Genomic DNA, 25,897 nt, shown 5'->3' on the forward strand with positions numbered 1-25,897 from the left:
TAAAGGCAAAAAACGGTGCACATGAATGAGCTGAATTTGTCTTCCATGGTTAAGAATAGTTATAGGTTTTATTTTAATATACGCTTAATTGGATGGTAAATAGAAATTTGAAGGAGTTTAATGGTTATGGGTATGTTTTGCAAATAATGAGTATAATATATATTACTTAATATTTAAGTATTTTTTTTTTAATAGGAAATAACATTTGCTCTCCCTGTAAATATATGGTTTATTAGGAATCTTAGTGTTGAGACTAATCAGAAATAACGAAAATAAACACCACACCCCTTGAAAAACAAATTAAGTATATATATTTTAAATTCTCTCGTCCTCCTTTTGCTCGAAACACATCTTAGTGTATAGAAAGGGTGGAGGAAGTACTTGCCACACTATCTCTTGCAGAATGGATGTACTGGCATTTTAATGCATAATCATAGAAGTATTTACCTATTGGTGAAAAAAGTTTTTTCTGAATGGCATTTCTGAATAAAAGTAAGTATAGGGTCCACAACCACATTGTTGAAGATGTTATGATGATTGTACATAATATGTATTATTTATGTTCGTTTAGAAAGATATAAAGCCCTTTAAATTTGCCCTTCTGATGAAGCCAAGCAGGGGAAATGCTTCATGAACAGGGGGACCTATATTGACACAAACTAACTAGGACTTAAATATGTCGGAAGCCTTTGTATAGCAAATTATTAAAACATTGATTGTACAAATGCATATGTTTGATTATGTTCATGCTTTTACGAATTTGGTATTAAATTGGTATTAGATTTTATTTATCTGCATTAGTTTGATTAAGAAAAAAAGCACCAAAAAATCCCATATACAAATATTGTTATATTTGTGGTTCAAGCTAATTTATAGTTACCACCTCTTATTCATACCTCCTAAAGTAGTTTTCAAATTAAATGTGTTGAGGTAATAATTATGAAACTGGATGATATAAATGGAGGTGGTTTAACCAAATATACTAATGGAACATGGTATTTTAATATAATTCCTAATAAATGTAACCAATAAAAAGTTGTTTTTATGTTCTACTGTACATACTAGCACATTCCTTCAAGCGGATAAAGTTCTGGGTTGATTGTTTTTGATCATAATAATCATAGAAAAATACAAATTTCCAACAATACTTTAAAGACCTTTTTTATAAAGACATCAAGCAAGGAAAAAAATGTGTGAATAAAAAGGTAAGTAACAATAAAAAAAACAGCAGTATAATTCATCTTTGCTATATGAAATAAATCAAACATGGTGACAAACTTATAATTTTGGAAATTATACAAAATATTTGTAACTAATGAAGTTACAAAATAAACTGATAATAAAAAACAATGTATTTATTGTTAAGTCAATTTATTGTCTTAATAACCCCAGGAATGCACCTGTATACTATGAAGGTTTTAAAAGTACTAGACATTCTTACAGAAATTGCTCTGAAACTTGGGAATAAATAAGCCTGAGTCTGCCTGAGCTAAAACTAGTCAGTATTGAACATTTTTCTGAAATTCTGTGCATTAGGTGGCTGGCAGGCACTAGTCTTGTCTAGCTGATAAAAAAAAAAAAATCTTGTTTAGTGAGTGCTGGTGTCTTTTTTCTGTGTGTTTGGAAGCCCTATACAGCACTGTGTATATAATATAAATAGTATATATAAATTATTGTAAAAAAAAAAATTAAAAATACCACTGCTTGTAAAGAGGTCACTGTACTAGCATCTGTGTCTGAACAGTGGTTCACCCCAGGGCCAGATATAAATATCCACATATGACTTTTAGACCCAAAAAAGTATGAGAAAGTTATGTCATTACTTTCACTTTCAAAGTAATGTCATTAAGAACAGACAAAAGACTGACCTTTAGCACATCTCACCAAAGACAATTCCATTGAAATCCTGCTATTTAAAGTTTGCAGACAGCACTGTTTACAACATAGAAATTTATGTTAAACCAAGTAGGAAGGAAGTTTGAAACCCCTTCTAAATTGGTCTAACTTTCCAATTCCAACAGGAATGGGAAGGGCAACTTCTACAAACAAGGATTCTGCTAGAGGAGTACTACCAATTTCATAATTTATACCAAGCTGTGTTTTGTCCTTGCCCACATCAGACTTAAAAATGCTGTATGATACTGAACTACACAACATTCAAAAATTAAAACACAGGTGTGATATGATATGCTTTAGGATACCTGTTCATGTAGACTCCAAATAAAGGTAATTCCACTAATTTTTGTGCAATCATGTTGTCAAACACTGGAATGCAGTTATCAACAGCCAGGTTGGGGTATGCCAGTCCTAAGATCCCATCAAAGTTTGAATCCTGGAAGGTGTTCCCAGGCTCTGATACACTTTCTGCAAATGTCTGATCCTGCACAGTTATACCTTGAACCTACAAAACCAGAAAAAATGAGAAAAAAAAAAGAAATGAGAAAACACATTTTGGGTCAAATAGAAAAAATGATCATATAAATAAAGGTGTTGGCATTATGTCACTAGCTTTCCTTGATAATTTAGCCATATATAGGAATTTATCTTTCCAGGTATGGCAGTTGACAGATATCTGTTATCTGTATGACCAATGAAGGGGCACATTCAGGCTTGTTCAAACAATTCAGCTAATGAATAGGGTAATTAGAAATTTGCATTTTTTATTATTTTAAATTGTCCACGTTTGTTTTACTTTAGAGAGATAAATCATTGTTGTTTGCATTGCAGGTAATTGCTGTTGAGATCCTTTTTGACTCCTTTTTGTCAACATTAGTGATTTTTTTAAGGATAATCCAGTTAAAAGTACAAAAAGTTATGTGAGCAGTTTTTTAGCAATACTGCATAGGATATTGCACTAAACTGTAATGACAGATTCTTAAGGCACTTGTCACCCTTTGTTTCTCATAGTATTTATTATAGATTACACTTACAGTAATTTGATCGATTCCTAAAATGCCCGTTAAGTTACCAGTCCCATACTGAATAAAGAAAGGTTCACCATTGGAAACATAGGTGGAAGACTGGCTTGGTTCGTACCTATTGTGTTGCACTGCAAAAAACAAACAAGAAAAAGAAAATTACCAGTTGCAGTTTTGAAAATATATGAATTTTAGAATGATCTATTTTTCAAGTATATCAATAAAGGTAGAAGATCTAACATTTAGCATACATTTTCTGGTAAAGATGTGAATGTTTTCAAGGGCAGCGATTGATTATCAAACAGAGATAGAGATACAGTTTACTGTCAGTTTCATTGCTATATAAAATTATATTTCTAAAATTGCTTGGAACATCTTTCAGTGTGCCCTTAAAAGTCCCATTATACTTTTGCTTTGTTTGTTTCTAGCTGATATTTTGGGAAATAGTTGTAGCTATACAGATTAGGTAAGAATGAGTTCTTTCTTGAGAAATACATTGGATGCAAGGGAGAACATCATTAATAACTTTTTCAGGTAGATGAGGTAGTTTAGGAAGCCTGTGAGATCTATCAATGATAAGTTCAAATCAAAAATTCAATGATAAGTTCAGGGAACGCTGATGAAATCAAGGTAGGGAGTAACAGTACAACACGTATTTAAATAGGCCTCAAATTCAAGCCATAGATAGATGAGTGGTGCCAGGAAGCTGTCATACTGGTAGAAACTGACATACATTTTAGGCACCTTACAATTTATTTTTGTGGCATCTGCAGTGGAGGCTTTAAAATTGCTTGATTGCTTTTTTAAGCCAACAAAGGTCAACACAGCCACACAGTGGCTTTGAAAATGTATGCAGTTCAGGTGACAGTGGTGCATTTTGTGTCCCCTCTAGTCCTAATATGCCACAGATTTCTAGTATTTGAGAACCAGGTTGTTTTGCAATATATATATATATATATATATATATATAGCAAGATCTCCTGTAGCAACAGGGGGTGTTTTAAACAGGAAAGAGGACCAGCAGGTTAAAAGTGCATCAAAGGCTTTATTGACTAATATTATTTTCACACAAATGCAGGCAAAATAAAACAAACAGCAAAATAAAGCCTGGCCACTTACTAACTGTTAGTTACCCTTACTAACAATACAGCCCAACTCTAACCATACGGATTTTCCAACAAAGCCTGTGTCTTTACTCATAGTTTACCTTGGACCTCCTCCCAGCTCACCAACCAAAACAGAGCCAGAGGAATAAGCAGACTAGGAGTTTATATCCCCAGCATAATTTCAAGAATTGGTTTCAGCTGAGATAATTACACCTGATCATACCCAGGCCTCTTTAGCTCCCCCACCTGGCCAAGAAGCTAATTGTCATCCAGCCTGGTACTTCAACCCCACCTTCAGGTCAAAAGGAAAACTGTCTGACTAAACAGAAAAATACTCCGCGTATAACCTGTATCTGGGCAAACCCTGTGATTTCTTTGGCCAGCTATTACAATATATATACATATATATACAAACACAAACACCTTAAAAACAGGTTTGGGGGATTTCCAGGGGAGAAGTCATTGGTGGCAGCTGCTCCTTACCACAGCTCCACTACTTATTAGCATCTTCATTAGCTTTACCGGCGATTTACGGACTCCAGATACCGCATCCCGGTCAGTAGGTGCCCCACAGACCCGAAAACGTCACGGGCAAGTACCATCGCACCACACCCCAGCTTTTCGGAGTGCAGACAGTCTCGGAACTTTCGGGCACAACACTGAACAGGTGGGCCATCTTTAACACATTCTCGACTGCAACTCTGCACAGCTCTTCCAATAGCATAGACCAGCTGTTATAGAGGAGAGCCCTTTACTAATAGGGGAACCCATTTTCCAACCCTGGCCTCTGGATTTCTCGTTGATCTGGGACACAGCTTACTACCTACCAGGAAATGCCAGGTTAGAATTCCTGGCAGGCCTGAAAAGAAAAAACTCACAGACCCAAACCAACTCCCATCCCCCCACAACAGCAACTCACTGGCCACTCCAGACCCCAGAAATCAGGGCACTGGAGGCCACAACTTGACAGCGTTTATACCACAACTGGGGAGATCCTGCTTCCTGCCACAGGATCACCATCTTCTATCAATTGCCCTTTATCTGAGAAAGCAGGACACTGACTCAAAAGGGCACCAGATTAGCGTGAGTACATACCCACCCAGATCAGGGCATCATCTTTCTCTGAGATAAAAGTGCTTAATTTTCTAAGCCAGAATTCGCAACTTACCAAAATTGCCCTTAAAATGGGGACCCCCATTCCCGCTGGGCTTACCACTATCACAACTTGCTTTTAGGCCAAATGACCACCAGCTGACCATGTGCAGAGGGATCAATCTATCAGGAGCATAGTTGCTACAGCGGTGCCTATCAGTTAGAAAATCTGCCATTACCTTATGCACGCCATTATCCACACTCCAATGTATGCTATAAACCTCACTTACCTTACTAGTCTAGTGGTCCAGAATTACTCACTTGCCATCTACAATCTTAGGGGCCTTCTACATCTTAGCATGTCAATTGACTAAACACTCTCTGCGGGTGTCCTTTCCCTCAGCATTCAAGGGCAAAGAGACCCTGCAACAAATGGAGACGGACCCACAATTGGATATTCCTTTACTGATTCAACCGCTGGCTGGGACCCGGATGCACACCTTAAGTCAATCCCCATCAAGTCTGATTTTTGGCCTAACTCCAACGCATTTTCACTCAGAAATGCAAGCTCCCAGAAGAGACCTAGGGTCCTGAATAGAAGGGGTTGAGCAAGTGACAGAAGACCTCTGGAGTAATGTACAACAACACGCACACACATTGATTGAACACTCCACCCTGATACAACGACTCATAAACCAGCAAGACGACATGGAAAATTACAGTAGGCAGAACAACATTAGAATAAGGGTCCTGCCAGAGTCCATTAAAGCTAAAGACCTACATGTTGCAGCTACCTCCATTTTCAATTACCTCTTACGCAATCCAAAAGAAAACTTCATAGAGATTGATTGTATCCACAGGGCATTAGGCCCAAAAATCCAGGACCCTGTGAGGCCGAGAGATGTTATATGCCGCATACATTCATTCCAACTCAAGGAATCCACCATGCTAGAGGCGAGATCCCAGGAAGAATTTACCTTTAATAGTAAACCTATCTTATTACTCACGGACCTTTTTCACCAAACTTTGGCATTTCGAAGGGCTCTAAAACCACTCCTAGACCTCCTCAGAGATATCATTGTCAAATTTTACTGGGGATTCCCATTCTAGCGAATCACTCACAGAGGAAACAAATCAGCGACCTTTCGTCATCTCGGGGACCTTGCATTGTTTCTGTAAACATTTGAGCTTCCACAAGTAGCACTACCTGAATGGCCACAGCATACCACGCTCCTAACTCCACCGGTGGCATCCGAATGGCAACCGTCCAGAAAGAGGCAGATCCAGATTTCCCCCCAATGCATTACATAAGAGCCGACTTGAAGTCCTCATGTTTTCCCAATAGTTAAAGAACTTTCTCGTGGACTGGTAGCTTTACTGACTGTCATCAGATTTAGACATTCTTACGCTTGGTTTATATGCTAATCTTAGTTTAACAATTTTCCAAGTTTTAATGCTCTAGCTGATAATACATGTGTGTTCTCCATACTCCTCCCCACCACACATGTCATTTCTTTTTTCAGCAAATGTATTATCTGCTTATACTCAGTCTTGCCCGCCCCGGATGGTGGGAGTCCCACTCTGACCATCCAAGCCCCACTCTCTAAGGAATCCCTCCAACCTCACCCGTTTCCCTCACCCGTTTCCCTCACCCCTTCTTCTCCCAACCCACCCAAGGATACCAACTGCCCAATATGGGATTACTAAATTTAATTCCTATATTATAATGTTAAGGGACTTAAAACTCAAGAAAAGCAATCTTTATTATTAACTGACATACATAGACAACGAGTCCAGGTAGCCTTTATACAGGAGACCCATTTCCGCAGCGATCATATACCAAAACTTACAAATCACAGGTTCCTTACAGCCTACCACAGCTGTTCTACAAGCTGCAAATCCAAGGGAGTTAGCTTTTTTCAAAGCCTCTACATTCAAATGGCAACTCAGGTAGGTTATCCGCTGCCCAGAGGGCAGGTTTTTGTTCATAGGAGGGTTCTTGGAAGGCTGCTTGATCACACTTGCCGCTGTCCACCTCCCCAACACCGGTCAAGCTACCTGTTTAACTCAGATGCTTCAAGCCTTGGAAAACTTTAGGGAAGGCTTGTTAGTGATGGTAGGAGATTACAATTTCACTCCTGACCCCATGCTTGACTCATCTCACAGCTCAGGTAAGCTGCCATCATGTACCTGCAGACAGGCTTTCAAGCTGCTGACCCACTCCCAACTCATGGACGTGTGGAGAATTCTCAATCCTGTGGGACGTGACTACACATTTTACTCCTCCCCTCACCATTCATAATCAAGGACAGACCATTTTTGGCTGCCACATTCTGAACTCCAAAAGGTGCATTCATGTTCCATTGAACCAATCACTTTCTCTGATCACACGCCAATTTCAATATCCATTGAAATATCCCACTTAAATCCTAAATCATGCAACTGGCCCCTAAATAAGCCTCCCCTCCAGGATGCATTGATGGTTGCGGAAGTTTCCTCAGAACTAACATACTTTTTCGGACCAACAATAGACCAATACATAGTGATCCTGTATTAGTTTGGGAGGCCCACAAAGCAGTAGTTTGGGGCATATCCATAAAGCATGGGGGAAAGCTTAAAAAAGGCACACCAGTAGGGGATCGAGAGTCCTTTAAAAGAAATAAATGTTCTAGAACTTTCCCATAAGGTTTCCCATTAGGGCAGAGAATCACAAATGTTATGCAAACAGCTGGCGGCACTTTACTTATTTAGGGCCAAAGCTACCTTCAATAAATGTAGAAGGGCCCTTTACAAATATGGTAACAAGAATAGTAGAGGGCACTCTTTGCTTCTGGAGGAAAAGAAATTTAACCTTTGGATAAGGAGGGCATTCTTCACTGGAAGGTCTGTGAAAATGTGAAATCGGCTCCCTCTGGAAGTAGTTTTAGCAAGTACTATAGATTGCTTTATAAAAAAGCTGGATGCTTTTCTAGAAGCACATAATTTAACTGGGTATTAAAGTTTACAATTTTGGAAAGGTAACAGAGAAACCAGGGAACCACAGGGTTGTGGATGTACAGGTTGAACATCTTGTGAACATTTTGTGTCCTCCTTCCCACAGTTTTTCGAGTGGAGGTGACCTGATAAGAAGAAAGTTGTGAATGCCCGACAGTCATGAGGGAGAAAGCAGCTGGTAATATACAAAATATAATAACAATTACAGTTTTTTTTGTTTGCTTTTTTTTCCTTTTTTTTACAGAATTATGTAACAAGAAAGTTTGGCAAAATGAGCCAGACATTCATTGGTTAAGATCAGTTTAAAATCGTTAACTACAGGTATCACAGAATTGAGTGCTGACGCTGACATTTTCTTGATATGCTTAAAGAAATGTGAGCTTTCTCCCTGCCTGACACTTCCCAGTTAGATGATATGAAAATGGGCACTTCCCGGGGTAAACAGAGTAGCGTTATCTTGCTGTTGGAACTGTTCCTGTTTTGGACCATAGTATGCATCCAATAAAGATACTAAGTACTAAGTTTTGTGTGATTCTTGTGTGATGACTAGAGTGATTTGTGTAATTCTTTAGTCCTTCCTAAAAAATGTAGTCTCACAAATACTTCCACCTTGTTTCACCCAGCCCATTTTATTACAATAGGTTTCTAAGCAGTAGAATGTATGAATGTGTAAATGAGTAACATTAGACAAAAACCTTATATATGCTAATTACCCCTTAAATTGCAAAATAACATTTGTTTTTGATTCAGTATACTGATAAAACGTCATCTGAGATAAATGACATAGATCAAACAAAAACTTAATTTTGATAATCATCAGAAAGCACAACAAACTTTGATCTGTTTAAAATCTGTTTTCAGTTTTTCTCTAACACATACAGTTCCTGAGTTATGAGTACTAATATAATTAACACTGTACGTGCATATATTTTGTACTAAAATGTAAGCGCCATTGAAGTGAATGTTAATACATCTTCAGTGTGAAGTTAAATAAGGCACACTGTGGTATAGAATTACTGAACAGTCAGGTACCATTGTTTATTCAGAAATGCTTAGAGCAGAGGTAGGCAAACTCTGGCCTTTAGGCCGGATACGGCGTAGCCAGTATTCTAGCATGGCCCAACGGCCCCCTAGTTATTTATTGTTGGATCCGGCCTAATTGAATTGTCGCGTTATTGCAAATTCCTGTGATATCACCGAGTTCTCGCACAGCAACCCCAATAACTATGCCTAAAGAGCAGTAACAACGCGCGGCTAACAGTCTCAGAAACGTTGACCTTGAACATCGTGTCTTCGACCCTGAATGGACTGACAAATTATTCTTTGTCCAATGTGGCAACAAAGCCCTGTGTTTAGTGTGCAACGACACCAACAGCACTTTCAAGTGGTCCAATCCCAGGGGGCATTTCGATGCCAAGCATGTGCACACATACGGAGAGTATACCGTGTAGTGAGTACACTCTGGCCTAGTGTGCCTTTTTGATCTCCTGAAATAGCCTAGTAGTCCAAAAAGTTTACTGACCCCTGGCTTGGAGTATGATTTTCTTGTGTACTCTCTGTCTGGATTGTCATGGTACAGCATCCAGCAGTAGTCAGCCATCATACTTTCCTTCCAGAAACCTTGGTAGCAGTGCTCCATTAGGTGAATGTCCTGGTGAAAATGTTCTCTCCTTGTTCGTCACTCACCATACCAAGATTTTCCTGAAAGATTTTGAGATGTGAGTGCCAGAAATGTATTTTTAATGACATGCAACAACCCAGTCTGCAAAACAGACTTTATTTTGAGTCCTATAAATATCCCTTCCTTCATTTTTGCAGTGCTTATGTTTGGAAACTTCTCAACAAGGTACTAAAAACCCGTGGAGTTTGATTTACCCATGGCCTACAGCTCTGCTTGTGTAAAGGTCTCTGGTTCTGAATCTTCATCGGCCAAGGATCAGATGATTCAGGGTTGTACCTGGCTGCAACTCCAGTGCATTCCTCATCACCTTCTACAGAAGAAAGTCCATCATGTGACGGTAGTGGAACTGGCAATGAATCATCATAAGGAACAGGCCTAATTAAGAATCGGGGCTGGAATATACAATTTTGTGCTTAGTTTTTACTTGAGAACTTTTGTTGATGCGGCAAAAATAGCAGTCAATTAGATGGTCCTGCGGTTCTCTCCACACCATCGGGATTTCAAATGGCGTTGCTGCTTTACGCTGATTTAGCCAGTCACTGAACACAGCCAGAAAAACTGAACACAGATAAAAATCTGCATCAAATATACTACAAAGCCCAGATAAAAATATATCTGATGAAAATGACATGTTGACCTGTATATCGCCCTAGAGTCAACCCAAATGCCTCTACAGTGAATCCAATCCAAGTATAGGCAAAGGAAAGTGGAACAATAGGAAAAAAGTGAATGTGTCAGGGGAAATGAGTAAAATAAATAAAAATAGGATCGAATCCACAAACAACATTTATTTTTAAATACACCCCTTAGAGAATGAACCAGTGTGAATGCTATCAGTAAAAAAGAAATTAAGAATGATAGGGGGAGAAGTGTCTAGGGAAGTGGAAACCCAAAGTCTAATTTCAGTAGGAACGTTTTTCTACTTTTGTTTTTGATTGATTTTTTTGTGCAAACATCTGTTTTCTGGATTTTCTGAAATATTTTAAAGGTGTGGGGCAGCATTGTAAATTGCTGTGAACAAGGCTTTCTCAGGTTTGGCTCATGAGTTTTAAGGCAGCGAGGATTATATATGTTTTCTTATGCACTTATTTTAGTGATACCTCAGCTAACGAGTGGCCCTGCTAACAATTTTTTTTTAGCTAGCAAATTTTTTTCCCACTGTTTAAGAGACTCCGCTAACGAATATTGACTTGGCTAACAAATGAAAAAATAAAAGAAGGCAGGAACACGGCTTCCCTGTTGCTCGTGTGCAGGATGAGGCTGGAGGGGGCAGTGTGCATGACTTGCAATAAAATCATTAGCTAAACACAGCTGGGGTTGTGAGTGATCTTGGAGAGATATGCTCTCCTTCAACATCTTGTAACTCTTTAATGACCAAGACAAACTCTGCAGTCGTTTCTTTTTGCAGATAAAAGCACAACTTGCTCCAGAAGTTAATGTCTAGGCTCCAGGCTTTTATATTGCTTTGTTTGTGATTAACCACTCTGCCTAATTATATGTTGAGACTGTTCCAATTGGGAAGCTGTTCATCTCAGGCTTCGGTGAGTTTATGACCTTGGATATTGGGCTTTTTAATATTTTTATAAAACTTATCCTTAAATTATGGGCAGCATCCAGAACGAATTAAACGGTCTTCTATAGAAATCTGTAGGGAATCACGTTTCCGCTAACAAAGATTTTTGGCTAACAACTGAGATTCTGGAACAAATTATCTTTGTTAGCCAGGGTATCACTGTACTGTATGTAATGCATTGGGACCCAGAAAAATGTCAAAACTCATTCATCTGGCTCTATTTATAAAATATCTGACAATCCCTCAAAACATCCCCTCATGTGTCTCAATTACTACCATTCAAATACATGGACCTGGAAAATTCCCACGAGGAAATGTTTAAGGCAACGTCTGATTCCCTGTTTTATAGATACAAAGACAGGCATAGTTGGTATTTTTGTGCTAAAAAAGGGTTTGTAATCCTGATAAAGGGCTGTGATTGTAAGGTATGTGTCGATTTCTTACTGCATGCTTGACTTGTACAATATATAGATGGAACCCACAGGTTTGAAGACCCAGTGTCAAAGATTACGGTAAACTGCTGAGGAGGTGTACCAATAGATATCTGCCCAAAATACTCCACCTGTAAAAACATAAAAAACGTATAGTATATTATAGTATATTAAAACAATAAACAATGTATGTTACATCAGGCCTTGCAAACCATATTTTTCTTTTAAAAAAATAATCAATAAACATAGATATATAGATTTTAAAAATATCTGTAATTGGCCAGAGATTGTCCAGACACTGTTTTTTAAAATAAAATGTTTTTTTTATAACTTATGACCTTAGTTTAATGCATTTATTTATTGTAAATGCAAATGTGGGGTACCGCTATCCCCCAGCTTTAAAGCTTATTCTCCACCTGCAAAGGTTGCTTTTAATTGCAGGTTTAAGGGGATTACCATGTGATATTTTAAGTATGGATGTGTAAACTGCTGTCCTATAACTTTAAAGAATGCACATTTTCCCTTCAGAATTTTTCCACACTACTACTTGTGAAAATGCCTTTACTGATTTTGGCGTGGTGAGTGTATACTAAAACCAAACACTGAAATGATTTATATTTTATTGCCTAACTTCTTTCAAATAATCATCCTCACTGTACAAACATCCAGGGGACTAATGTTGTCATGGGCCTATAGGTATCACAGCATGCTAAATGATCATCAAAACTGTGAGGGCAAAGGCAATGTTCATACATTTTGTAATTGTCTGTTTCCTTTTCCCACCACGTTTCGGTATCTATTTGCTGTATTTCTGCATTATTTACAGTACACTTTAAGACCCCCTTCTTTTATTTTTAGTACTAAATTTTGTACATAGGAAATCGACCACCTAGCCCCACGAAAAAAAAAATTTCATTGTCCTCAAAAAGACAAAGACTTTTTCAACCCCGCCAAGCATTTTCTTATTTGAGCCAGCACCAGTAGACTCTAAATGACTTACTGACTATTGAGGGAAGAAAAATTATTGATCAAATGTTAATCAGTCCAATGCCACATACTTAGGTACTACTCAGATACATACTCAGAAACCTGGATTGAGCAAGCTATGCAAGCACTTGAAGAATGTGACATTTCTTAAGCTCAAAAGAAACTGAATTTCAGAGAGTTTCAGAGTTCAGAGAGAGAAAGTTTACTCAAAACGTCTGTATCTCCTATGGATTTCTCTGCATGATACAACATGATTTTGGGGTAGATGAAAAAAGCTTATAATCTTCTTTATGAACAAGATACACTTGACTGTACAAAAGAAGAGAATGGAGGATATAGCTATAGACCAGACAAAAGATGAGCATGTCCTGTGGGGTGCCCTACTTTCTAATCCCATTGGGATGTAACTTAAATAACCTAAAGGAGGGGCAAATTTATTAGAATTAGAATTTTATTAGAACTGAGAAGGAAGAAATGCTTGGGACCAATGGATTAGTATCTAGTTGTGTGTCAGGGCTGTTGGATGTTGGGTTAAAAAATGCCAAAGACGTAAGGGACACAAAAAGAAAAGGGTTCGAAATTTGCTGAGGCTGATGGAGCCGTTGACCATACTGAAAATCTTTATCTTGTTCAGGAAGGTGACAGCCAGTTAAGGAAATGGTCATTTTCTCAAGAGGGCCCATCTAAGAATGGTTTCTGTGATTTGGTATAATTAAGGAAGAAGAGGGTATATACAGCAAAAGTGCCTTACCCACCACTATTGAGGGAAGAAAAGCAGAATAACCTTCTGGGAATGGGACCCAATAAAATTGACAAAAGACAAAAGGTTAAAACCTCACCTGTCGAGTACAGACAAACAGGCGGAAGCGCTACTTAAAACAGACTTCCAGGTCACCCAGCTCTATGAAGACTTTTACAGTAAGTATTTGACACATCTTCTGCTCCAGACATTGAAAGAGCAACTGAAGGTTTGGGGTGTGTGAGACAAGAAATTGCCATATGTACAATACCTCCAGAACAAGGTGGAGTTTTCCCCAAAGGTGGTCGGTACTAAAGACATTTTTGACAATTTAGCTGTGGTGTGTAGTGGGGACCAATGATAACCTGATCAAATAAATTCTCAGTCAGTCACTGACCACTGCAGAAAAGGCAGATTCTCCCTGCCCCTAATTGTAATGGGTAAGGTTTACGCATCATCACATGGTATTGACTGCCAATCTGACAGCAGAAGAGAGATTAAGGGAAGAAGCCACAAAGCCATGGGATTCCTTGGAAAACTTCCCAAATTGGTAAGTAAGAATGAGAAAAAACATTGATGAAACACATGCAGATGGAGATGTTCTCAAGGAATGACTATGACGTTGATTGAGCAACTAGCTTCCCCACCAAAATTTGGGAGATAACAAGGTTTCCAAGATCTTTCTGGCTCCATGAATATATAATCTGCAGAGGTTGCTAGAGGCTTAGGCTTAGAGAGAACTGCACTCACTCACATACGCTGCACAATTACTATTATGTAGCTGACTCTGAGCTGCATACAATCACCTTACTGCCTCAGCCAAGTTTGAAATTTGTGCTAGCCAATTACATCTTTAGCCTAAGGTAATGTCCATTGGTGAAGAGGTCTGAGTGCCTAAAAACTGAACCAAAAAAAACTTGTATCTTGGGACTTTAAAAGCACATCATATTAATACTAATTCTAAAAATAGGATTTACCAGTGTGATATTTCTATGGACGGGGAAGCTGTTATCAAGAGTAGATTGAGGCATATTTCTGATGGGGATTATCCATCATCCTTTGAAAGGTAGCCAGAAAAGTCTTTAGCCCTAATTGCGCTTTTTATAGTGACCATCTGGAGTGGAGAAAGCAGTCTTCTTCTGGGCCTCCTTGGCCAAGAGTATCTGCCAATACCCTTGGTTAGAAACCTAGGGTGGTGATGTGGCAGGTGGGGCCTAACCTTTCAATTAATTTATCTACATGTGGCATTGGATAAGCATCAAACTTGGAGATCTCATTCAAGTTTTAAAAATTGTTACAGAATCGCAGTATACTGTTGGGCTTGGGTACCAACACAATTGGGCTCGACCATTCATTCTGTGATTCCTCGATGACACCCAGTTCTAGTAACCTTTTTACCTCCTCTTTGACAGGTTTAGGACATATGAAAGTTTGAACACAGTAAGTTGTTAGGCTGCACAATATGACATGCAGCCTTTACACACACAGCTATCACAATGCTGATGAAAATCATTACACACACACACAACCCAGTGAATAAATTTCACAGTTCTTTGTCATGTTTCCCAGGTGGCTGTGGGCTGCCCATGCCCAACATCGGTAATGTATCAAGGGCTTTTCTACCATAAAAATAAAGTGCTTAATATCACACATGGGCAGTGAGATCTGCAAATTTTTTCTACATTTTTGGCAAGTTGTCAGCCGCATCAAAAAAAGAATACATCAATAACTACCATATAGGTGTCTACGAAATAACTCAATAACACCTTTGGCCAAGTGACAGATCCAGATATAATAAATAGCTAAGGGACATAGTCAAATCAAAATTAAGAAATTACTTTTCATAGCACCGTGGAATGAAGTTGGTGAAAAGTGAATTATGCAGTGACGGGGGAAGGAGATGTCGAAATGTAACTAAAGTTCTAGCAAGAAAAGAGTTAAATGGAGGTGAGATGCATCTCTAGATCTGAGGACTATAATAAAAACAAGTAGTAGATTTATAAAATAATGCAATGTTTGTTGAATAGAGAGAAATTCTGACCTGCAACTTGCTTCAACAACAAGCTGTTCTCCAGTTCATGTCAAGTGGGGAGAACTTTCAAATGAGCTTTCCAATCCCATTTATTGGCTGCTGTGGCAAAAAGGGTAAGGAATAGCAGGGCTGGGAATAGGCGACTGCGCGAACGGAGGTAGATGGGATGAATTTATGCTGGCTGACAACTTGGAAGCTGGCTATAATTGAGGCCTGTTCCTGTGTGGTTTGAGATGTCTTTGTAGAATGCTTTGGACCCATGGTGGGAGCAATAAGGAAGCTTAGATGGGGCTGAACAAAAGATTCCCCCAGTCAAGGACCCGAGCTCTTGAGCTGTGCTGCCTATCCTGCCATATACCAGCCAAGCCCCAAAACTGGACATTTTTACAAGTATTTGTGTTTTTTAGTGATTTATTCTAAATTTCTGTTTAAAAATATAGCACTTCAGTACTTACATCCAAGTAGTTCATAAGAGGCTCACTTGCAGTTTCTGGGGAGTTGCAAGAATCACTGTACTGTAGGAAATCAACTCCCTGTTTTGTCCATAAATGTGAGAGTTTTCCTTTTTCCTGAAGAGTTTTTCGCAATGACTTCTGTCTCTTCAAGGGAATCCTGTTGTAAATAAAAATGTTCATAGTGAATAGAGGAAAAAAATATTATTTTACATTACATGTTATATATTATGTATTTTATTAGAAATGTATTTATATTAAAGTGTATAAGTGCTCAAATATCAAAAACAAAAAATGTAATACTTACCTAGTGGAAGGTAATCAGTTTCCACTCCCACTCCCAGGGTGTAACTAGCTAAATTTAAGGTGGTCCATACACCTAGTATTTCGTAACTAGTCCTCCTGAATACTAAATACTGCCAAGGATCAGAAAAAAAAATTACAGTATGCAAGTATTACCTTTTCGATCTTTCTGACAGCTCAAGGGAGGGACGCTCAAGAATGCTTACTTCAAGCAGACTGTGAACAGAAAATTTCAACCAAAACTAGTAGTAGTTAACGTTGCCACTTCAATGCCGTGTTGCAGGGTGATGGCCAATGACACTTGAAAGCTGCTCAGGGGGACCATAGTATGTGGGCTGAATGAACTGAAACCTCTCAAAGGTTTTCTAAACCCTTTGCCCTATTAGCCATGCAAATGGTTTTGAAAATCCAGATGGCTTTAACACTGCTTGAGGGTTATATCCCCTTAGTAGCACTGCAGGGAATTGATAAAGGAGTGCTCTAAATCATTTAGAGGTGCCGGGATATCTGAGTATTCTTGGAGAGTACTACTGGTGTCAGTGATCTCCTGAGAGGTATACACAAAGCACAATCTCCTGATCTAGATAAAAAGTTGATGTAATATGGACAATACATATTAGGGTGACAACATAGTTTAGGGTGAAAATGCAGATTAGTATGACAACACAGATTAGGGTGGCAACTCAGATTATGATGTCAAAACATAGATTGTGGGGACAAGGTGGATTAGAGTGAAAACACAGAATAACGTAACATTGTGAATGAGGGTGACAATGCAGATTAGGCTAAAAACACAGTAAAGGGGGACATTGTGGATTATGGAGACTATGCAGATAAGGGTGACAACACACAATAGGATAACATTTTGGATGAGGGTGACAATGCAAAATAGGGTGACAACAGGCTCCAGAGGAGGATGATGGTGATGGTAATGATACTGTGCAGAGGTCTGATATGACAGTTGGATAGGTTCCCTGATATTTGTTTTGTGGTGGTGGACCTGATCTGTATCTATGACATCAGCACCAACCAATCACAGAACACAACACACTGAGTGATTGGTTAGAGAACCTAAGCTTGAGCAGTAAGGGAGGGTTGTGGGCGGAGAAGAAGGTCAGGACTTGATGGCATGGCAATTTGCCACACACAAGATGGTTGCTTCCATGCATATTATAAATGTTTTATTTTTAATTGATTCCGCCTGATACAGCCAGTGCCAAAAAGGGGGACTGACATTCCAGTGCAAGAAGTTGACAATAGATATCTATTATGTTTGATTTTAGAGTTTAGGTCCACTTTACCAGTGACCACTGAGGTAACTAAAATTATGGGCTTGCAGTGTATTAAAACTTAGACCAATATCTGCAGGACCAGGGGATCTGTGCCCTTTTCTGCTTCACGCCCCTTGCACTCCCATGCTGCCAGCAACAACTCCCCTCAGGAATCTCATTCATAGGCTGCTCCCTGGTCCAGGTCACGTGACTATGTCAGCTGCCCCTTTACCTCAGAGGACCAGAGTGCTCTGAAAACGAACTCCACCTACAGGTGGAGAGTGGAACACTATTTGAACTGCCTCTTCTCCAGCACACCTGGTGGGGGCTCGGATGCCTGCAGGTCACATTGTCTCAGTTGGTCAGTTTACAATTTCTTTTGGTTTATAAGTAGAATTGAAAAGTTTCCAAACATTACTTAGATCTAAGCTGTAGGTCTGTAAAAGTAGCATAATTTGTGGCACCACCAGGGGTGAAAGATTTCAGTGGAGGAAAGTGATCCACACCAAAAAAAGAAAGTATTTTAAAAATCTTCTATGCAGATATAAAGGCGGTTTGAGTGTGTACCTTGAAGTTTTTAAAACTCCTGGAACAGTTTATAGGCAAACAGGGCCAGGATATAGACCCGACATATTTGGAAAATATTCTATCAAAGTCAAAAAAAGTGAAAATAAAAAAATAAAATTCAGACTTCTGTGTAGCAAAATGGTGACACCTCTAGAAAAGATTAAGAAAGTATCCTGGTAAAACCCTTCCTGAAGTTCCTGAAGGCAAGCAAGATTTTATGATATGTGAGTAAAGTAGATTTTGGATCCGTTTTATTTTTTATTGAAATGTCTAACCTTGCAGGCTAGCACTATTAGACATATTTAAAAAGATGTCTTTATAGCAAAAGATACCTTTAGGCCTGGAAATATCAAAAGATATATCTACCCTAATTATACATCTGTCAGATCAGATAATGTGGTGCAGAAAGCACACTGAGAAATAAACTATTCACAACAAAGAGGGCAATGAAATCAAGGAGGAAAAGAGCATAAAAAACACTAAACTTTAGTACTTAAAGTTAAAACTCAATGGAAACTGTAAAATAACAATAGAAAAGATAAACACATTGACAACACCAAAGTCAATAAAGGAGGTCTGAGGCAAATGTGTGACAGTATAGAGTTCTTAAGGCAAGCAAACACACTTTTGTAGGATAACAGACCTCCTTATGCACAACTCTCAATCTCCTACATAAAATAAGGAACCTAACCATAATTATTAATAAACACATTCCATAACATATCTGAGCAAGCTGTATTCGGTATATATTCAATTTAGTTTAGCCACTTCTCTATGCACTCCTCACCTGAACAATATTAGGTTGTAGAGAGTAATATGCTAAGAGTGGGGTAAAGCACTTAAACATTTATCTAGAAAAAATCCTTAAAAATCCATATAAAAAAATAAAGTATATGGAAGTAAAATTATATAAAGTACACAGAACCATTAGAAAGAAAAAAGTAAGCATTATTAACTACTGAGAGAGTAAAAAGAATTGTATTGTATTAGTATTGTATAATATCCTTTACAGTTCACATTTAGTAAAGTTGTACTTGAAGTAGCAGCACAGTGGCTCGGGGGTAGCACTTGGGCCTTTGCAGTGCTAGGTCCCAGGTTCAAATCTCAGCCAGGACATTATCTGCATGGAGATTGTGTGTTCTCCTTGTGTTTCTCCCATCCCAAAAACATACAGTTAAGTTATTATTAATAAACAGGATTTATATAGCGCCAACATATTATGCAGTGCTGTACATTAAATAGGGATTGCAAATGACAGACTAATACAGACAGTGATACAGGAGGAGAGGACCCTGCCCCGAAGAGCTTACAATCTAGTAGGTGGGGGAATTTCACACACAATAGGATGGGAAATATGTAGTGGTGGGAAGTAGTAGTAGTTTCAAATGACAGAAGAAGCCGGGTAGGCAGGTTTGAAAAAATGGGTTTTGAGCGCTCTTTTAAATGAGCAGAAAGTAGGAGCAAGCCGAATAGGAGGAGGAAGTCCATTCCAGAGAGTTGGAGCAGCTCTAGAGAAGTCTTGTATCCGTGCGTGTGATGAGGTTATGCGTGAGGAAGTCATTAGTAGGTCATTGGAGGAGCAGAGAGAGCGGCAGGGGGAGTATTTTTTAACCATGTCAGAAATGTAAGTGGGACAATAACTGTGTAGGGATTTGAAGGCAAAGGACAGGAGCTTAAACTTGATTCTAAGATGAAATGGAAGCCAATGGAGAGAACTACAAAGAGATGCAGCGGAAGAGGAGCGGAGGGAAGGATGGATGAGTCTTGCTGCAGCATTCATGATAGATTGTAGAGGAGAGAGTCGGGTTAGTGGAATACCAGCGAGAAGGATGTTACAGTAGTCCAGACAGGAGATGATAAGAGCATGTACAAGGAGTTTGGTGGTCTCAGGGGACAGGTAGGGGCGGATTTTGGAGATGTTGCGTAGGTGAAAGTGACAGGACCTGGAAATGTTCTGAATATGGGGGGTAAATGAGAGGGCCGAGTCAAAGGTGACACCAAGACAACGTGCCTGAGGGGAGGGCCAAATAACAATGTTGTTAACAGTTAGATATATGTCAGGGGGGGATTTGAAATTTGAGGGGGGGATGATGAGTTCTGTTTTATCCAGGTTGAGTTTCAGAAATCGCTCAGACATCCATGATGAGATGGCTGACAGGCAGCATGAGACCTTATCCAGGACTGAGGGAGACAGGTCAGGGGTGGACAGATAAATTTGAGTGTCATCAGCATACAGATGGTACTGTAAGCCAAAGGAGGATATTAGACTACCGAGAGAGGAGGTGTACAGAGAAAAGAGAACCGGTCCAAGGACTGACCCTTGGGGAACACCAACAGGGAGGAGAGTGGTTGAGGAGGAGTTACCGTTGAAAGAAACTTGAAAGGAGCGGTCAGACAGATAGGAAGCAAACCAAGAGAGAGCAGTGTCACTGATACCAATGGAGCGCATGATTTGTATTAGAAGGGGGTGATCAACAGTGTCAAAAGCAGAGGTTAATTAGCTTCCTTCAAAAAATTGACCAAAAAAAAATTGAAGTAGGGATATTAGATTGTGATTCCTTTTGATGGACAGTTAGTGACATGACTATGGACTTTGTAAAGCACTGTCTAATATGTTGGTGCTATAAAAATACTATGTAATAATAATATAATATTATTAAATAATAAAGTAAACCTCCCCACTCTCAAATGTAACCCACCTGGTAAATTACATACACCCCCCGCAATTCAGAAATCTGCCCAGTACCTAAATACATTTACAAACACATTAAATACTAAAATACATTTTTACTTTGGATGGACTTCATAGTCTTTTTATGGCTTTGATTTAGACATAGTTATTGTGGCCTCCAGCTCTCCACAGGAGTAGAGTTTACAAATAGGGCCACATGCATAGTAGTGACAATAATTAGCCAGTACATTTTCTTTTCAAAGACTTGCAATTTTCTGTGGGGCCACACAGGTGGGATGAAAAATTGTAGTATTTACATATACTTTAAAAAGTTCAGTTTGACAATGTATAACATTACATTATATTTACTCGAAGGTGTCTATTTATAAAGCAGTGAATCTGAGTCACCAAACATTCTTGAAAATCATTTATCACCATTGAAAACATGTATACCTGGAAGTTTCTTCCCAAGAGAAAGTTCAATGGATTTGTGATGATTTACTACTTTATAAAACGACCACTTACTATATCTCCAAGTGTTTTAAACTTTAAGAGGATTACTTTAACACACACAAAAAAACTTAAGTTCATGTAATAAACTGAAAAAATGTCTAAATGCAATAACATACAACTATCAGATTTTATCTAACATTTATTTGATGCCTGTAAACCTAAAAATGATCTCATTATTGTTTTAGTAATATAACCCATGTTTAAAAAAATCTTAGAAAGTGTAGTTACAATTACTAATGAAGGGAAACAGAAATGCCACTCACCGAATTATCCCATGAACAAAGGATATAATGAAAAAAAACACGAGAATTTGCTTCATCGTTAGCACATGCAGGAATTAGAGTTCAATGTGTGAGACCAACTAAAAAATCCAATTTATATCTTTGCTTGAACCAAACCCAGATAGCATTGTTTGCTGTGTAAAGTAAACAGGTGACTTATATCCACAGTTCTTACACAATTAACAAGGTTAAAAGCTAGCAAGGGCTTTATACACAGTTCTCCTGGTGAGAAGACTATGCTAGAACCAGTGAATAGACAACTGCCTGAAGGCTGTGGTAACATTTTTTTTCAGCATCATGTAAAACATATATATGCAGAATAACTAAAAAAAATACTAAAATGCAGCAATTTACGCCGATTTCAGCGACATTAAGAATTCCCTGTGATATTTTGGACACAATCTTGGTAACTAACATAGATCCCTATCCAGTGACAGCAACCTACTGATTCCCACATGAAATCTTTGTAGATACAGAGATAAATATTTTAATATACCTTCAACTGTAGTTTGTAAAATTAGGGAAATAATGAAAAATCAATGGACATATGGGTAGAAAAAGTAAAAACATTTGTGAAAAAAATCCTTCTCACACCAGTACCCAATGTTTTGATTGTTAGCAAAATCTTTTGCTATATACTTTTATAGCTAACTGTAAGTCAAGTTCTCTCAGTAATGTCCAAGGAACACAGCTTGTTTTGTAGGTTTTCCCTGGCTTCTCCTGCCCGTGTTCTTTTTGAGTCCCCCTTTCCCTCTCAGATGGAAACCTTTTTATCAGGAAAGTTTGTGGCCACTTCCAGTTGGTGGACAAACTCTTCACTCAAATTTAACATTAGTCTGTGGAAGAGCAGAATTGTAGTTATTTGTCAAGTCTCCAAATTAACCACCTACTGCCAACATCCTTTAAGAAGACTTATATTGCAAAATACTTTTTGTATAGGGGACTTTGAAGGCAATGCGTATAAGACAATATTTATATATAACATTTTATTAAGTGCGCATGCGCAGACGGCCAGGTCGGATTTCCCTGTAACCGCTCCATGCACCTCCGATCCTCCCCACCACACTGAAACTCCTTAATCAGCTCCCTGGCTCCAGGATCACTTGCTGACATCACAGCCTCCCTCAGCCTGCAAGCGATGACGGGGTAACAACCTCTGAAAATCCGGGAATGGGCAGAAAAGCCGGCTCCCAGGTCCTCCAAGATGGCTGCCTCACAGGCAGCAGCATCCTCTTCTGCAGTGCGTAAATGTTGCTTGCAATGTTTAGAAAATTAAAACGCTGGTAAATCGCGGGAAAACGCGGGAAATCGTGGGGAAACACGTCTATTGATTTTAATGGGAGCGTTTGCCTGTGTTTATGCATGCTAGAAATTGTCAATAAAAAAACTTCCATTGATTTCAATGGAGGCTTTTACAAACGTTTTAACAATGGCCTGTGTCCTGTGTCACTATTCTATGTGTCATGCATGAATAATTACATGTACTATGCTGTTAAAAATTAACACCTATGCCTGGCACGTGTGAAGATTGTCTGCCATTGTGTTTGCTTTTGGTGCGAAAACACGGAAAAATGCAGCATAGACATTTTTCAGCATTTTCCAGCATTTAAAAAAAGTTTTAAAACGTTTAAAAAAGTGCATAAAAACGCTTATAAACGCAGTAGGAACGTTTACATGCCTTTTTACAAAACGTCTATGTAGACCCAGCCTAAAAGAGTCAGAGTTCAGTATTACCATGCAATGCAAGTTGATGTTTTGGCTTTACAAGAAACACATTTTTACAGTTACATCCCACCTCAAATATTTACACAGAAATTATCCTGTTTTTTCTGTCTAATGCCAAATAAGAGAAGAGGGGAGTAGCCCTATGTTTTTCTAAATCGGTCTCTTTCACCTTACACAGAGATAAAGATGGTCGCTACCTTATGGTGGTAGGCGAATTTAGAGTGTTACTTTCTGTCTTGATCTTTTATGCCCCACCTCAGGTCAAATATATTTTTCACTACTAAGTTAAAAAAAAAAAAAAAAAAGAGCTAATTTGTTTAAGGGATCCTTGATCTTAATGGGTGATTCTAACTTAGCCTAAAGCTGCGTACACACTGCCAATTTTTGTCGTTGGAAAGGATCTTTCACGATCCTTTCCAACGACAAGGGAGTGCACGATGCATGAACGGTGCTGTACATACAGCACCGTTCATGCTCTATGGAGAGGGGAGGGGGAGAGCGACGGAGCGGCACCCTGCTGCGCGCTCTCCCCTTCACTTTCATTACGATTGGCTGTCGTCCATCGTCCGTGGATCCGGCAGGTCGGTCGTCTGGACGATGGACGACACCGACTGTACACACGGCAGATTTTCGCCCGATAATTGGCTGATGCCGATTATCGGGCGATAAAAATCTGACATGTGTACGTAGCTTTAGACCAGATATTAGATAAGACATCTACTCCTACCAATAGACACCCACCGAAATAGAGTCTATGTTTTGCCAATTTGTTGCGCAGCTTTGATCTGGTGGATACATGGTGAGAATCCAATCCCTCATCTAGGGATTACACCTATTATTCCTCAGCTCTAGACAATACACCAGGATAGACCATATTTTTATTAATACTCCCTGCATTCTGCGCACATTTTGGCCACCCCATGGTCTGATCAGGAGCCATTAGCTGCTCATTTTGTAGGGTTAAGCACCAAAAACCCAAGACCAACATAATGAATGGGGCTTAACCTCCCTAGCAGTTCATTTCTTTCTGATTTTATATGTCTAAAAGCGGTACATTTTTTTCATGAATTTTTTTTTCATTGTAGGCCTGTAATTCTTAGGCATAACTCACCAGAATATGTCCAAAAAATAATTTAAGTAAAATAAAGTTTGAAACACGAAATCTTGTCAAAATAATTACATTTAATATTAAACTTTAAAAAAAAAACACAAATTCTGAGGTTTTTATGATTTTTCTCATAAACTAATAAACAACTAATAAACATCCTGGGTGTGATACATTATGAAACAAGGGACAGCACAGAGTCCAAAATCACAATCCGGGCAGTAGAACCGGGTTTCCTTTCTTATTTTTCTCCCGGTGTCATCGCGCTGCACACCATACACATCCTAGTTGGCGCTTCTTTTGTTGCTCTTGGTGGTATGTGGTCCATAAAGTGGCGACCAGTCAGGCGTTCTGGGTTCATCACCATGGTAGTATGGCGTCCAACTCTATCCGTTTCTGCTGTTTGATGTTTTGGACATATGGCCTCACAAATTTGCCAGATAAAATTATTGTGAAGTACAGGCCTGTCATTCTTTGTTTTGAAAAGAATGAAAGCATTCCAAAGACATTGTTCCACCAGATGTCTAAAGATTTTTTTATATTTTTTCTGTTGTTTTCTAACAGCAGGATAAAAAGTATCTGGTCACCTGGTCAGCTCTGTCAACACCCCCCATGGTGCTGTTGTAATCCAGAACAACTTGTGGTTTGTAGATGTCTTTCTCCCCTCTTGTTCTAGCCATAGCAGTGGCGGCATTGTGTACAGTGCTCAAAAGGCACACATCCTTTTTGTCATGCCATCACAGGGCCATCATTTTGCCAGGCAACTATTTCTCCAGTTTTCAGTTTTTGTTTGGCAAACACGGGTGGCATTTCTCACCGATTAGCTCTAACTCTGCCAAAGGCATCAGTTTTATGCTTGATCAGGAACTCAAATAATTCAGGGGAGCTGTAAAAATTATCGGTGGTAATACAATATCCTTGATTCAGCAATGGCTTCTTTAGTGACAGCACAGATGATGTCGCCACTCCATAGCTGCTGAATCTGGGGCTAAATTTTGTGCCTCTCCCAGTATATATGAGGGTGTTCCATATGTACCCCATTGCTGATTCACACAGCATGAATGACTTGACTCCAAGTCTGGCCCTCTTGGATGCGATGTATTAGATCCAGCTGAGCCTCCCCTTGTAGGCCATTAAACTTTTGTCTATGCTTACTTCTCTTTGGGGGACATAGCTGTCTCTGAAGTCCTCCAACAACATCTGATACAACTCCCAGATTTTTTTCAGCTTGGGCGCAGAATGTGTGGTCTCATCAAATGTTTCATTATTTGAAAAATGTATAAACTTAATTATTAGGCAAAAACGATACTCAGACATGACTGTTCCAAAAAAAAGGGGTAGCAATCAGCCTATTTGTGGACCAATTCCACTTCTGCAGGGGCTTCCCCACCACTCACTTGAGAAAAGTTAGGCCCAGAAACAGCCAAATGTCCTTTTCAGTGACAGGTTCCCATTT

At 39.0% G+C, this 25,897-nt stretch overlaps 1 protein-coding gene across 1 annotated transcript in view; it reads right to left on the bottom strand.

The window, feature by feature from the left end:
- Positions 1-21,692, bottom strand: part of LOC140330755 (cathepsin E-like) — a 42,965-nt gene extending 21,273 nt beyond the window's left edge. The window contains exons 1-5 of the mRNA XM_072411176.1: positions 21,594-21,692; positions 16,009-16,165; positions 11,809-11,926; positions 2,931-3,049; positions 2,172-2,401 (exon numbers count right to left, since the gene is read on the bottom strand). Coding sequence (XP_072267277.1) covers positions 2,172-2,401; positions 2,931-3,049; positions 11,809-11,926; positions 16,009-16,165; positions 21,594-21,649 — 680 coding nt within the window. The 5' untranslated portion in view covers positions 21,650-21,692. The remainder of the gene's footprint in view (positions 1-2,171; positions 2,402-2,930; positions 3,050-11,808; positions 11,927-16,008; positions 16,166-21,593) is intronic.
- Positions 21,693-25,897: the final 4,205 nt, after the last annotated feature.

Source organism: Pyxicephalus adspersus, chromosome 1 (genome assembly GCF_032062135.1).
Source record: "Pyxicephalus adspersus chromosome 1, UCB_Pads_2.0, whole genome shotgun sequence".
NCBI classification, from domain to species: domain Eukaryota; kingdom Metazoa; phylum Chordata; class Amphibia; order Anura; family Pyxicephalidae; genus Pyxicephalus; species Pyxicephalus adspersus.